Source organism: Drosophila ananassae, chromosome XR, assembly GCF_017639315.1.
Source record: "Drosophila ananassae strain 14024-0371.13 chromosome XR, ASM1763931v2, whole genome shotgun sequence".
Classification (NCBI taxonomy): domain Eukaryota; kingdom Metazoa; phylum Arthropoda; class Insecta; order Diptera; family Drosophilidae; genus Drosophila; species Drosophila ananassae.
This window is the reverse complement of record NC_057932.1, coordinates 2,337,864-2,354,502: the sequence shown is the minus strand read 5'-3', so window position 1 is coordinate 2,354,502 and position 16,639 is coordinate 2,337,864. Positions and strand designations below refer to the sequence as shown.

General features: G+C 38.9%; 1 protein-coding gene across 5 annotated transcripts in view; it reads left to right on the top strand.

Annotated features, from left to right (window-relative positions):
* Positions 1-16,639, top strand: part of LOC6495015 (ran-binding protein 16) — a 454,675-nt gene that overhangs the window by 369,741 nt on the left and 68,295 nt on the right. For 4 of the 5 annotated variants that reach the window (XM_032456116.2, XM_032456117.2, XM_044717375.1 and 1 more), the window contains exon 16: positions 10,155-10,225. The exons of the other annotated variant lie outside the window; for it this stretch is intronic. In XM_032456116.2, the coding sequence (XP_032312007.2) occupies positions 10,155-10,225 (71 nt within the window). The remainder of the gene's footprint in view (positions 1-10,154; positions 10,226-16,639) is intronic. 5 annotated transcript variants of the gene reach the window in all.

Below are 16,639 nucleotides of genomic sequence, written 5' to 3'. Positions count from 1 at the left end.
GAAATGGCATAACATTGGTGTTGGGACTTTCCAGGCATGGTATATTTGGCCAAAATATCTTATGTACAAATGTAAATTTTATTAGGATCGGCCGAATATATAGTATAGCCGCCATATAACCGATCGATCGGAAATGGAACTACCTTAACTGCAAGGGTATATCAACTTCGTTTAAGCTTCGTCGTTTAAGCTCATTGCAGTCGAGGTTGATTTAGTTTGAGTTTTGAGAGTTGTGTTTTATATTAATTAATTAATTAATTAATCAATATAAACATTAGCGATTTCATCGCAAAAAGCGTCTTTTCGCGTTATTGTAGATTTCTTAGACCAGTCACTGCACTTTTATGATTTTATTGAATATTTTTTCCCGGAGCACAATAAAAAACACGTCTGCATGCGACGACAGTCGGCCGATGTCCGAACTCCTCGAATTGACCCATAAACTGTACGCATTGTTGCTGGAGATCAGAATCCCGTTGGAGTCTCTTTTCCAATGCATAATAACGCCGATATGCCATTGGAAGGAATTCTTTCTATCTTCTTTATATGGTAACCTCACACTTAGTCTTCTGTCTGCCCTTCTTTATATATTTGCCATGAAATGCTGTTCGCATAACTTCTCGATGGTGGGTAATGCCCTTGTGTTCTTTTTAAGTGTGTCTTAATTGTGTGTCGACAATTTCCAAAATTGTTCGAGCAGTTTCTCTATTCTTTGTTCTTCCATAGTTGATACAAAGCTGCTCATGGGTGGACCACAATCCATCCTAATGGCTTCCGTTGAAGCAACGGCTGTCCCTGCCCTAGGTTTATTTGTTGTGGCTCGATGAGTTGCAGGAGATATTCTGCCCTGAGCAGCAAAGGTATCGACCTCGTGGTTGTGTGAAGGTGGGATTTGCCAAGCGAAATTCTGGTGGAATGTTTTTCGGGACAGATTCGTCATTACGCCTGCTCGGGCGTTGGCTCGTTTTGTCCCTATGATGCCTTTAATGTTCATTTTGGCTGGTGTTGACTGTACTCCCAGCTTGTTTGACAGTTCCTGGGAAGTTAAATTCAATTGTGATCTTGAATCTATTACAGTGCGGAATTTGTGTCGTGCTTCGGTGGGACCTTGGACTTCCTCTTGGGCGGTCGCGAGTAAAACATATAGTGTCGTGAGTTTGCTAGTTGCGGATGCCCTTGTTTGCGTCGTGTATAGTGCAGGTGTATCAACGCTTTGATTCTTGTAATTTTTTGTGTTCTTTCGCTCGGAGCCACGTCCTTAAATTTTGGGCAGTTTTAAAGTCGCTGGCTGCCGAGGGCGCACATAACATAATTTTCAATGAGGAGTAGAGGACAAAATTTTATAGTCCTTCTACTAGGAACATTAACATTTAAGCGTGTTAGTAAATGCTGACTGTCTACATTACCATAAATAAGATTATATTGAAGCATGACACCCAGCATTGTTCTACGGTTTGTTAATAATGGTAAGTTGATTAATAAAGTCTACTCAGAAGGAAGGTGAAGATTTGCATCCCAATTAAGTTCCCTAAGAGCGAAAGTCAGGAAGTTTTTTTGTACAGATTCTATGTGATCTCGGTGTACTCCGTATTGAGGACTCCAAACACATCAAGAATCGGACGGACCAATGATGTATAGTTATGTACGGGTCATTAAATTCTTTTGACCATTTTTTAATAAAACCAATCACACCCATAACTTTATTAACCATGGTAGATATATGGTCGAAAAATTTAAATTTCAATTCTAATAGGACATCCGTTCCCATAGAGAAAGTATATAGAAAAATGAGGACTAGATCGATAAAATGACATGAGTTTACATTTCGATCCATTAAGCTTTAGGTTATTTGCTTAGCACCAATTCTGAAATTTATCCAAATCGAATTGAAGTCTAGACTGGGCGCTAGTGAATTTATACTGAAGACAAAGCTTTACGTCATCAGCGTACATAAGTACAAGTAAATTACTTAAATTAGTCCCACCTTTAGGGAAAGTCGTTAATAAACAGTGTAACAAGTTGGGGTCCAAGATGGCTTCCTTGGGACACCCCAGATGTTGAGCTGACTAAACGCGAGGTAAGATCTTTAAAGAAGACACGTTGGGTTCTCCCAGATAAGTAGCTCGAAATCCAGATAAGAAGATCATTTGGGAAATTCAAAAGACTAAGTTTACTTATAAGAAGCGAATGGTTAACAGAGTCAAATGCTTTACTAAAGTCAGTGTAAATGACGTCTGTTTGTAAGCCCTTCCGGAACCCATCCGTGATAAAAGATGTTAGCTCCAATAAGTTGGTAGCGGTGGAGCGGCGCTTTATGAAGCCATGCTGGCCGGAGTTATTATTGAACTACATAGGTGTTGCAAATTTGGAGTGATAAGTTTTTCAAAAAGGTTTGGAATTGCTGAAAATTTAAAGATGCCTCTATAGTTCGTAGCGTCGGATTTTTCCCCTTTTTTATGCAGCGGAATAATGAAGGATTCCTTCCACATAAGGGGAAAGATCGAAGTTTCCAGCGATAGATTAAAGAGTTTAACGAGCGGTTTGCACAGCGCCTAGGCGCAGTTTTTCAGACCACAGCCTTTTACTCAATTGCCGCCGTAAATAATACTGCGGCATCAGTACGTACCGAGGGTCCGGACGGTTGATTACCCTGTTTGGTGACTGTTACAGGGGTTTGAATTATTGGGTCTGGGATCACTTGAAGCGATGCCACAGAGGACATATCGGACAATTGCTCATTAATTCTGAGATATTCGGAAGCCGAATTTTTCTCAGGTCCGGCCCTTGGGGTGGCTAGAGATGAGTGGATATTTTTTTTAAATTGTTGTGTTTTATTATAATTTGATTTGTAAGATCGGTTCGATCTTCGATTATATTGTTTACCAAATTGATTATAATTTTTATACCCTTGCAGAGGGTATCAAAATTTTTGGTCAAAAGTGTGCAACGCAATGAAGGAGACATCTCCGACCCTATAAAGTATATATATTCTTGATCAGGATCACATCCTGAGTCGATATGAGCATATCCGTCTGTCCGTCTGTCTGTCGGTTTCTACGCAAACTAGTCTCTCAGTTTTAGAGCTATCGAGTTGAAACTTTGCACACATCCCTCTTTTGTTTGCAGGCAGTATATAAGTCGGAACGGCCATGATCGGTCGACTATATCCTATAGCTGAACTTTGTGACGCCAGCATCGAGGCGTATGGTGCTTGCATTTGTGTCGTATCCAAGGGTATAAGATTAGAGATTCATTTTCTCTGCTCAAATTCCTGAGTTGCACCTCTAAAAACTGTTCCGGAGTTATCTGGAGCAGAGTTGCTGGCTCGGCTTATGTGGGAAGTAGCTCAGTTGAAGGTCTACGCTGGGAAGTATTTTTGCTGGTGCGATGCTGCTGTGGCGCTGCCCTGGATTCGGGAGGAGCCCGCTCGGTCTAATTGTCTCTCAGTTTTAGAGCTATCGAGTTGAAACTTTACACAGATCCTTCTTTTCCTTGCAAGTATTGTACAATTAGGAACGGCCGCGATCGGTCTACTATATCCTATAGCTGCCATATAACTGATTGTTCGGAAATGGCATAACATTGGTGTTGGGACTTTCCAGGCATGGTATATTTGGCCAAAATATCTTATGTACAAATGTAAATTTTATTAGGATCGGCCGAATATATAGTATAGCCGCCATATAACCGATCGATCGGAAATGGAACTACCTTAACTGCAAGGGTATATCAACTTCGTTTAAGCTTCGTCGTTTAAGCTCATTGCAGTCGAGGTTGATTTAGTTTGAGTTTTGAGAGTTGTGTTTTATATTAATTAATTAATTAATTAATCAATATAAACATTAGCGATTTCATCGCAAAAAGCGTCTTTTCGCGTTATTGTAGATTTCTTAGACCAGTCACTGCACTTTTATGATTTTATTGAATATTTTTTCCCGGAGCACAATAAAAAACACGTCTGCATGCGACGACAGTCGGCCGATGTCCGAACTCCTCGAATTGACCCATAAACTGTACGCATTGTTGCTGGAGATCAGAATCCCGTTGGAGTCTCTTTTCCAATGCATAATAACGCCGATATGCCATTGGAAGGAATTCTTTCTATCTTCTTTATATGGTAACCTCACACTTAGTCTTCTGTCTGCCCTTCTTTATATATTTGCCATGAAATGCTGTTCGCATAACTTCTCGATGGTGGGTAATGCCCTTGTGTTCTTTTTAAGTGTGTCTTAATTGTGTGTCGACAATTTCCAAAATTGTTCGAGCAGTTTCTCTATTCTTTGTTCTTCCATAGTTGATACAAAGCTGCTCATGGGTGGACCACAATCCATCCTAATGGCTTCCGTTGAAGCAACGGCTGTCCCTGCCCTAGGTTTATTTGTTGTGGCTCGATGAGTTGCAGGAGATATTCTGCCCTGAGCAGCAAAGGTATCGACCTCGTGGTTGTGTGAAGGTGGGATTTGCCAAGCGAAATTCTGGTGGAATGTTTTTCGGGACAGATTCGTCATTACGCCTGCTCGGGCGTTGGCTCGTTTTGTCCCTATGATGCCTTTAATGTTCATTTTGGCTGGTGTTGACTGTACTCCCAGCTTGTTTGACAGTTCCTGGGAAGTTAAATTCAATTGTGATCTTGAATCTATTACAGTGCGAAATTTGTGTCGTGCTTCGGTGGGACCTTGGACTTCCTCTTGGGCGGTCGCGAGTAAAACATATAGTGTCGTGAGTTTGCTAGTTGCGGATGCCCTTGTTTGCGTCGTGTATAGTGCAGGTGTATCAACGCTTTGATTCTTGTAATTTTTTGTGTTCTTTCGCTCGGAGCCACGTCCTTAAATTTTGGGCAGTTTTAAAGTCGCTGGCTGCCGAGGGCGCACATAACACAATTTTCAATGAGGAGTAGAGGACAAAATTTTATAGTCCTTCTACTAGGAACATTAACATTTAAGCGTGTTAGTAAATGCTGACTGTCTACATTACCATAAATAAGATTATATTGAAGCATGACACCCAGCATTGTTCTACGGTTTGTTAATAATGGTAAGTTGATTAATAAAGTCTACTCAGAAGGAAGGTGAAGATTTGCATCCCAATTAAGTTCCCTAAGAGCGAAAGTCAGGAAGTTTTTTTGTACAGATTCTATGTGATCTCGGTGTACTCCGTATTGAGGACTCCAAACACATCAAGAATCGGACGGACCAATGATGTATAGTTATGTACGGGTCATTAAATTCTTTTGACCATTTTTTAATAAAACCAATCACACCCATAACTTTATTAACCATGGTAGATATATGGTCGAAAAATTTAAATTTCAATTCTAATAGGACATCCGTTCCCATAGAGAAAGTATATAGAAAAATGAGGACTAGATCGATAAAATGACATGAGTTTACATTTCGATCCATTAAGCTTTAGGTTATTTGCTTAGCACCAATTCTGAAATTTATCCAAATCGAATTGAAGTCTAGACTGGGCGCTAGTGAATTTATACTGAAGACAAAGCTTTACGTCATCAGCGTACATAAGTACAAGTAAATTACTTAAATTAGTCCCACCTTTAGGGAAAGTCGTTAATAAACAGTGTAACAAGTTGGGGTCCAAGATGGCTTCCTTGGGACACCCCAGATGTTGAGCTGACTAAACGCGAGGTAAGATCTTTAAAGAAGACACGTTGGGTTCTCCCAGATAAGTAGCTCGAAATCCAGATAAGAAGATCATTTGGGAAATTCAAAAGACTAAGTTTACTTATAAGAAGCGAATGGTTAACAGAGTCAAATGCTTTACTAAAGTCAGTGTAAATGACGTCTGTTTGTAAGCCCTTCCGGAACCCATCCGTGATAAAAGATGTTAGCTCCAATAAGTTGGTAGCGGTGGAGCGGCGCTTTATGAAGCCATGCTGGCCGGAGTTATTATTGAACTACATAGGTGTTGCAAATTTGGAGTGATAAGTTTTTCAAAAAGGTTTGGAATTGCTGAAAATTTAAAGATGCCTCTATAGTTCGTAGCGTCGGATTTTTCCCCTTTTTTATGCAGCGGAATAATGAAGGATTCCTTCCACATAAGGGGAAAGATCGAAGTTTCCAGCGATAGATTAAAGAGTTTAACGAGCGGTTTGCACAGCGCCTAGGCGCAGTTTTTCAGACCACAGCCTTTTACCCAATTGCCGCCGTAACTAATACTGCGGCATCAGTACGTACCGAGGGTCCGGACGGTTGATTACCCTGTTTGGTGACTGTTACAGGGGTTTGAATTATTGGGTCTGGGATCACTTGAAGCGATGCCACAGAGGACATATCGGACAATTGCTCATTAATTCTGAGATATTCGGAAGCCGAATTTTTCTCAGGTCCGGCCCTTGGGGTGGCTAGAGATGAGTGGATATTTTTTTTAAATTGTTGTGTTTTATTATAATTTGATTTGTAAGATCGGTTCGATCTTCGATTATATTGTTTACCAAATTGATTATAATTTTTATACCCTTGCAGAGGGTATCAAAATTTTTGGTCAAAAGTGTGCAACGCAATGAAGGAGACATCTCCGACCCTATAAAGTATATATATTCTTGATCAGGATCACATCCTGAGTCGATATGAGCATATCCGTCTGTCCGTCTGTCTGTCGGTTTCTACGCAAACTAGTCTCTCAGTTTTAGAGCTATCGAGTTGAAACTTTGCACACATCCCTCTTTTGTTTGCAGGCAGTATATAAGTCGGAACGGCCATGATCGGTCGACTATATCCTATAGATGAACTTTGTGACGCCAGCATCGAGGCGTATGGTGCTTGCATTTGTGTCGTATCCAAGGGTATAAGATTAGAGATTCATTTTCTCTGCTCAAATTCCTGAGTTGCACCTCTAAAAACTGTTCCGGAGTTATCTGGAGCAGAGTTGCTGGCTCGGCTTATGTGGGAAGTAGCTCAGTTGAAGGTCTACGCTGGGAAGTATTTTTGCTGGTGCGATGCTGCTGTGGCGCTGCCCTGGATTCGGGAGGAGCCCGCTCGGTCTAATTGTCTCTCAGTTTTAGAGCTATCGAGTTGAAACTTTACACAGATCCTTCTTTTCCTTGCAAGTATTGTACAATTAGGAACGGCCGCGATCGGTCTACTATATCCTATAGCTGCCATATAACTGATTGTTCGGAAATGGCATAACTTTGGTGTTGGGACTTTCCAGGCATGGTATATTTGGCCAAAATATCTTATGTACAAATGTAAATTTTATTAGGATCGGCCGAATATATAGTATAGCCGCCATATAACCGATCGATCGGAAATGGAACTACCTTAACTGCAAGGGTATATCAACTTCGGCTCCGCCCGAAATTAGCTTTCCTTTCTTGTTTATTTGTGCGATACTAAATTGGTGTGTAGAACAAAATTTTTAATTGGTGTTTTTTTTTTACATCGTTCTACCTATTTTTTTTGTATATGTAGCTTTACAGGCTGAACTGCTATCGGGCAGAAATGGTTCCGCTCAATTTAACAATTTTATCTTATATATATATATATTTTTATATTTATGGCTTATTCTATATTATTTTAAATTTTGTTCTATATTTTCCTTGGCTACATCAGCTGGTCATCGCATGTTAGTTCGCCGATGCTCCCTCGCTGGCATAAGAGGCCTGCCCCTCACACTTTTTGTCTTAGCTGCAGATGTCCTGGTCCTATGAGCCGGTCATCGCACAGGTTTGGTATATGTCAGTTGGCAGTAGGGACTTTCCAGTGGTCCCGGGCATTCCTTTGGTATTCCTTGGTTCTTTGCGGTAGTTGCTTCGGAAGTGAAGTGTTATTATTTCGTCTTTATTTATTATTTTTATTGCTGAGTGAGCTGGAGTTATTGGCTTTTTACATTTTTGACTCGATTCAAGAAAATCAACTTCTTCTTGTAATTTTTGGGCTGCTGCTCAGGGTGGTGACGTTTGTTGGCTAAATAATAGCCACCTTATATGCGCTATTCTTTTATCAATTTTTTTTCACGCACCCCCGATTAGTTAAACAAATTTGTTCAACTGGTTGGTTTTCCTCTTTTTTTTGTTTATCCATTTATCGTTGATTCACTTCTAGTCCGTCCAGTTTCCAGCTTAGAACCTTCCAGCCGTTGTATCTTTCGAGCCGTTGTATCTTTCGAGCCGTTGAGACCTGTCGCGGTCGCCATGTTGTAGATCCGTGCAGGTTTTTAATAATAAGAGGTGTATGTAGGTACTTTCGTTTGTTCTTTAATTCTTTTAAGGCGATTATATTTCAACTTCAGTTTACCTCTGACTTCGTGCTTATATTCACACAAAAATATACTGTATATACATGTTTTATAAATTCTATTTGTGGTACAGTGGGTATAAGCTATATGCATATTAAAACCTTTTCATGTCTAAAATAAACCACCGTTGATCTAAACTTCCGAAAATTCTTGAGAGACTTGCTAGAATAATTAGAATGGAAAGATAAAAAAAATTGCTGCAAAACATGATTCAACTCTTAAGCAAAACAATGCACCTTATGCAGGCTGGGAAGACATCAATTCCAGAATAAATTTTTAATAACTATAGTATACCACATGTCAACAAAGAATTGATCTTGCATAACACGCATCATACGTTGTTTCATAACACCTCTACCCTAACCATTTCTGCCATAAATCTTCTTACAAGTAATATTTGCCCTTATGTGTGGCCATAAGAGCCGCTCAGAAATGTCACACAATTCAAAATTTTGTAATTCGCTCATTTTCATTAATTGAACAATTTAGTACTCAGCTAACATCGAAGTACATAACTTTCGAAACATCATTGGCTCATTGATGACGGATCAGCTGCCTCCAGAATAACGTGCTCCAAATTATAAGTACGTGTAACACATTCAAGGTATCAACAGCCGTCTTAGAGTCGATCTTGTTAAACATTATTCTTGAAAATTTGAACCTTTTGGAAAAGATTTTCATATCAAACCATACCTTATTTAAATACTTCGCAATCCCTAAAAATGAAGACCAGCTTAAAAGTAATGCAAAAAACCGACTGGCGCTCCAGAAGCTCTCTACCACACCTCCTCTATCAGGATTTAACTACTCATAACGAAACAAGAAAGGAAAGCAAACTTTGGGCGGAGCCGAAGTTTATATACCCTTGCAGTTGAGTCGCAGTCCGCTAGGTGGCGCCACGCATCTTATATTATTAGATATATAGCGGATCGTATATAGTTGGCCGATCCCAATGAAATTTGGCATATCGAATTATTTTGCCCAAAGAGGAATCCATTGAAACTCCCCCTTCTAACATGAAAAACAACAAAGTTATAGCATTTCCGATCAATCAGTTATATGGCAGCTATATAGGATATAGACGGCCGATCCTTATGAAATTTGGCAAATCAGATTGTTTTTCCCAAAATAGAAACTGTACCCATCTGTACCCCCAACTGAATCCCATCTTTCTAACTTAAAAAACATCAAAGTTATGCCAATTCCGATCGATCTATGACAGCTGTAGGATATAGTCGGCCGATCCTTATGAAATTTTGTACATAAGTTATTTTGGTCAAATATAACATGTGTGGAAAGTCTTACTTAGAAACCACCAAAGTTATGGCATTTCCGATCAATCAGTTATATGGCAGCTATAGGATATAGTCGACCGATCCCGGCCGTTCCGACTTATATACTGCCTGCAAAGGAATGAAGGGTGTGTGCAAAGTTTCAACTCGATAGCTTTAAAACTGAGAGACTAGTTTGCGTAGAAACAGACAGACGGACAGACGGACATGCTCATTTCGACTCAGGAGGTGATCCTGATCAAGAATATATACATATATACGTTATAGGATCGGAAATGTCTTCTTCACTGCGTACTGGAAACCGCTCAGATTTCGGTACTTGGACAAACAACAGCCTTTCAACTGTCAAGCCTATAAAGAAAGAGACAAAGAAATGGCAAGCAAAGAAAGAATTAAATGCGACACTAAGAACAAAATGTTGAACAACACAAATTTAAACTTTTTATTTTTGTAAATATGGGCATAATACATTCTTGGGCATATTATGGGAAGCACTTTTGATTGCACCCAATTTTTTACGCCTTACCCTTACTTTAAAACAGCCTTAAATCAAATCAGGAAAATATATCAAAATTGGATAAACATATTAATTTTTTTTTATTTTAGGTTTACGCAAAACTTGTCCACTTTTCGTCGTGACATTGTAAATTTTCCGCAAACAACAAATTATTTATTAGGTATGTAACCGTAATATAAGCTATTTCATAGAAACCATAATTTTATGAGTATTTGAAAGTAATCGAAGGGTAACAATTTTGAATTTTTGTTGGGTACATTTATGTTTCAACATCGTTATTAAGTCCGATTTCCAATCCCATTATTTGGAACTAATCGTGTTACAATACAATACAATGTTAATCGTGCACACCCTTTGTCTTATACACCAGTGGAGTGGAGATATAGCCGAACAAGTTATGTTTTAATTCTTATAGGAGTACCATATTGTTAACCTGAGTTCAGGTTACCACAATAACCCACGTTATTGAATCTTGTATATGTTATTTAACATATATTTAAGAATACAAATAAGTTCATCCAAAACGTGTATTTTTCACGTGAACAAAAGATTCAAAATATGAGTCAATTTTTCAATTTATGAAATAAAAGTTGAAAAATACCTTTTATTTTAAACTTTTAATTACACAGGCCAACAGCAAAAAATCTCCACGCATAATTTTACCTGCTCCATAATCTTTAGGATCCCCTGAACCAAAATCCAGAACAAACATAGGTTCTATCACCCACAGTTTCCGCGGTACACCTAAGAGAAGAAGTTGATCAAATTTTACCATATATTGAATTATGTAGCCCATGTAATTGCTACATATGATAATAGTATATATCATTTTTGAAATATAGTTGTACCAACTAAAATTAAAAAATGGTATCTGGCAGTTACCATATCTTTGGAATACTCATCCCAAGTTGAAATCTCAGATTTTCTACATTAATTTTTGGTCTTGTATGATTTTTCCCCAAACATTTTTCTATGGAAGATTTTTATTTTCTTATTAAAATCAGTAGATCATATCATGTTTTAATTTTAGATTTGAGGAAAAACTCGAAATAATTTTATTGAATTTATTATGGGGTGTTAAACAATATTTTCGTCAATTAAATTGGAGTTTTTAATCTCCTATTTTAAAAAAGTCATGGCTATCTAAAACTTTTTCTATGTTCAAAACGCATCTATTGTTCAGCTTGTTTAGTAAAACTTTACAGAAATTGTAGACAGCCTTGACTTTTTGAAAATATGAGATTAAAAACTCCAATTTAATTGACGAGAATATTTTTTAACCACCCATAATAAATTACATAAAATTATTTCGAGTTTTTCCTTCTATCCAAAATTAAAACATGGTATGATCTACTGATTTCAATAAGAAAATAAAAATCTTCCATAGAAAAATGTTTGGGGAAAAATCATAGAAGACCAAAAATTAATGTAGAAAATCTGAGATTTCAACTTTGGATGAGTATTCCAAAGATATGGTAACTGCTAAGTACCATTTTTTAAGTTTAGTTGGTACACATACGTTTCAAAAATGATATGTACTGGAAACAATGATGGTCAATGCAATTACATGGGCTACATAATTCAATATATGGTAAAATTTGATCAATTTCTTCTCTTAGGTGTACCGCGGAAACTGTGGGTGATAGAACCTATGTTTGTTCTGGACTTTGGTTCAGGGGAGCCTTAAGGTTATGGAGCAGGTAAAATTATGCGTGGAGGAAAAAAAAAGTTGGAAATTGTCGGCCTGTGTTATCTTCATTTTATTTTCTCGCTTTTGTTGCTCGCAAGACGACTCTGCCGCTCATCCCCGACTGCTTTATCTTTAGCAATAAGACAGCGAGGCTTCATCCAGCGTATGTAATAGGATTTATGTATTTACATTTTAGAAAAAAATTCATACAGTGCATCAATGGCTGTAAAAAAAGCATTATGTATTTATAAATCGGGTTCATTATTAATATAAATAAATACATAAAATAAACAAATAATGCTAAACGGTCGCATCATCCGGTCCGTTATTTTTAACATATATAACATTCCACATGCAAGTGCATTCACCGCGCGTAAGCATTCATATATGTATAAATTCCACAACTAAGAACCGTACTGAGCTGTGGCATAAATCGGGTTCGCCGGGAGCAATTCAAGCGTCGCTGCGTTCTACTCGATTTTCAGGCGGACGCAGCGCTCAGTGGGAGTTTGCAATGACCATATGCGAGCCTTAAAAAAGTTTGGGACGACAGTACATTTCGCCGGCTGCATCATTGTCCAAGTGCTCCTTCAAGGGTTGGACCCAGCTACTTAGGCCAAGTATCAGGACTCCCTACTTGGGAGTCGATGGTAGAATTTTTGGAGCAGCGATGCAGAACTCTGGAGGCTATAGATGTAGCAATGGCTGCTTACCCGCCGGGCATTCAGGTGGGAAGACGTAGAGTCGCAAATATCAGTAGACCGTCTTTTTTTTTATCACTATTCACCTTTCCCTGCCTGTATATTATATTTTGCGGTGGGTTGTCTCATGTAGTACTGCTTGCCCTAGATTTCTGTTAATGCCCTGAAAGCTGCCTTGGCAAGGCTCGCCGATTCAGTCTTTGTCTGAAATGTCTCCAATCTGGCCATCATCTGCGTGAATGTCTTTCTGCTAATTGTTGCACTTGTGGGAGGACGCATCCCAGTTTTCTGCATTTTTATACCCTTGCAGAGGGTATTATAATTTTGGTCAAAAGTGTGCAACGCAGTGAAGGAGACATCTCCGACTCTATAAAGTATATATATTCTTGATCAGGATCACCTCCTGAGTCGATATGAGAATGTCCGTCTGTCCGTCGGTCTGTTTCTACGCAAAACTAGTCTCAGTTTTAAAGCTATCGAGTTGAAACTTTGCACACACCCTTCTTTCCTTCGCAGGCAGTATATAAGTCGGAACGGCCGGGATCGGTCGACTATATCCTATAGCTGCCATATAACTGATTGATCGGAAATGCCTTCGTTGTTTTTCAAGTTAGAAGGATGGTACTTTCTATGAATTCTCATTTGGGCAAACGTATACGATCTGCCGTCTATATCGTATAGCTGCCATATAACTGATTGATCGGAAATGCCATAACTTCGTTGTTTTTCAAGTTAGAAGGATGGGATTAGATATGCCAAATTTCATAAGGATCGGCCGACTGTATACGATCCGTTATATATCTAATAATATAAGATGCGTGTCGCCACCTACCGGACTGCAACTCAACTGCAAGGGTATATAAACTTCGGCTCCGCCCGAAGTTAGGTTTTCTTTCTTGTTTTGAATTGAAGACTTCCAACAGCCAGCTTTTGAATGTTCCCTCTACGTCGGAGCGCACCGAACCAAATGGCGCTACACCATCTACGGCTAATGCTGAAAGTCGTAGCGTTGAAATAGCTTTGGTGGCTACAGCGAACTTTACCTGATACAAAGTTTTTCCGGCCATTTGCTTATCGGAGCCCGTTTATTCCATGAGCTGGCCTTCCGTTGTTGCGGGAAACCCGACTTGGATGAATTGTGTGCGGGGGCGGTTCACATCTGGAGAGAAGGTCGTTTTTGGCCACAGGGCGCAAGGACGTGACGTAGAGTTGGATGAGCGTTTAGAGCGTCTGCTCCGTAAATTTTGGGTGGACAGAGGAGGAGTTGGAGCTCGAGGCGCATTTCATGCAACATTCTGCTTGGCTCGAGTCAGACGCCTACTCTGTGATGCTTCCGATGAAAGGCAGCTCGGAGTTACTAGGAGAATCTTATTCGCAAGCAGTGCGGCAATTTCTCTCTCTCGAAAGAAAGCGTTGCCGTCAGCCTCGATTGAAGGATCAGTATGCTGCGTTTATAAAGGACTATTTGGAGTTGGGGCACATGTCTTCAGTCCCGGCTAGTGCACGACTCACCAGCCAGTATTTCCTATCGCAACACTTTGTTTTGAAAAAGGGGAGTCCACCAACGTTTTGAAGGAGGACAGTTGATGGATCTGCTGCCACCACTTCATGGTATTCGTAGTTGATGCAGGTTTGATTGATAGTACATGTTTAATTATTTTCAATGTGTTTTTTTCCGGCGGAATTGTAGTCTGTGACTATATTTTTAGGGCTTTATGGTTTGCTACTACCTTCTAAGGTTTTTGTTCTTCTTATATTTCGTCTACGTCAGTAGCAGTAACTCAGGTCGTTAGGCTCAGATCGAGGCTCAGAATGACAGCTCTGTTTTTATAAAATTGTATTCTAGGATAATTTAACCATTATTTTCGAAAAAAAGTCAATTGTGCTGCTGCCTTTAAAACTTTCTAAAGCGCATATGTTTGGTCATTGAGATGTTTCAATGAAGTTTTATCCAAATAATAACATGAAATTATTTTTTTTTATAACGTTATAATATTATTGATTTATGGGCGCATATGAAACGGAGTGAGACAAAAGCTTCAATTTATTATGCATATGAACTGAGATAAAAGGCAAGAGAAAAAGCTCGCTAGCTTCATTCTAAATATAAAGTGCGTTAAAGTAAAGCGGCCGAGAAGAGTCGGCTTGCGACCAACAATAGCGATAAGATAAATAAAGATACTACGAACTATACTTATAATATTTTAGTTATCTAATCTATACTGTGACTGCTGCATGACCTCACATTCTCCCACCAGTTAAGGCCTGTCCTTCAACTTCATCATTAAGGGGCAATAGGCAAAGCTTAGCCACTGCGCGCTTGGTAGTTCCAGATTCTGTTGTAATCACCACAACTCGAGACACTCCATCTCGACCAGGGACAAGATTCAGAATTTTCGCCAACGCACTGTGCGGAAAAAAATTTTTTTGGCATAAACTCTAGTTTTAAAGATAAAATTTTTTTGATATACTATTAAGATTAATCTGTACATGGCCCTTTTAATAAATTAAATTTGTAAAATTGCTGCAAGCCACTTATAATTTTTTTTAATTTTTATATTTTTATTATAAATAACACAGGCCAACAACAAAAAATCTCCACGCATAATTTCACCTGCTCCATAACCTTTAAGCTCCCCTTAATCAAAGTCCAGAACAAACATAGGTTCTATCACCCAAAGTACACCTAAGAGAAGAAATCGATCAAATTTTACCATATATTAAATTATGTGGGCCGTGTAATGGCGATGACTGACCATCACTGTTTCTAGTACATATCATTTTTGAAATGTATGTGTACCAACTAAAATGAAAAAATGGTATCTAGCAGTTAGCATATCTTTGGAATACTCATCCAAAGTTGAAATCTCAGATTTTCTACATTAATTTTTGGTCTTCTATGATTTTTCCCCAAACATTTTTCTATGGAAGCTTTTTATATTATTATTGAAATCAGTAGATCATACCATGTTTTAATTTTGGGTTTAAGGAAAAACTCGAAATAATTTTATTAATATTACAGTCTTGTTTGTTCAACATATAGTCACATATACAAGAGTCACTATTCGCATACCCTTAATTGTAATCTACATGTATAAGCTTAGTCTAAGAATAGAAATGAGAAAGAAAGATATGAATAATAAAAGCTGGGACCTGGCAGTCGTGTACTGACCGCACAAGCAACAAGAAGCCCATCCCTTTGAACGGATTTAATGGAATGATGAGATTTCATTAATCTTTGGGGTACCTAACCCCTAACCAGCAATTAGATTGGTAACGATTTGATCGAAACCGGCTCATCGAATTGGCTAGGAATGCGTTCTACCCGACTCGATACTCTCAAGAACATAAGGTGACGGTATCGAGTACACCGGGCCAAGCCCCGATCTAACTGGCGACGAGGATTTAAAAACCACCGATTTTGGAATTATCATTTTTTCCAAATTACCACATGTATTTTGAGTGCACATGATATTGCGTAATGGTCTGAGACAAGCGGCTCGAAAATATTACACAATGGAGACTTATATGCTCCAAATAAGTATAACCACGTTGGTTAATAACTATAAATATTTATTAAAAATAAACTGCATTAATAGGTTGGATACAAAGATTTGGTTTAATGTATAAGTTGTGAATATAAGGACGATTTCTTGAAGAGTGAAGCTTCTTGTAGCGAGTAGTCTTTCAGTATGCCCAAAGGGTTTTTAGATACCATGGCGAAGAAGTATTTATTCGTTGCTATTTTAAATTGTGTCGGTTGACTCGCCACAGTACTCTCCCTAGACTTCATGGTGCAAAGCGAGCAGGGAGTCTAATTGTACGCGGGGGTCTTGGAGGTGAGGTTGTTTCCGGTGACTCTCCAAGAGCCTGTAGGTCTGGTCCTTTAGTTGGTGGTTCCAGCGTTGAGCTTTTGTCTATCGGGTGTTGCATTATTACGAAAGCGGGCTTGAGGTGGTCCACTGATACTTTGACTGCACGTCCAGCGACGGATATGGTGAAGTGTTTGTCGTTCCTTTCGATGACTTCAAATGGACCGCCGTATGGAGGTTGAAGTAAAGTGCGTACGTCATCATTTCATAAGAATACATGTGAGGTGGTTTCCAATTCCATAAATATAAAAGGCTTGGAGGCGTCATGATGAGCTGTTTGTGCTGGACGGATCTCTTGCATGATTTTTTCC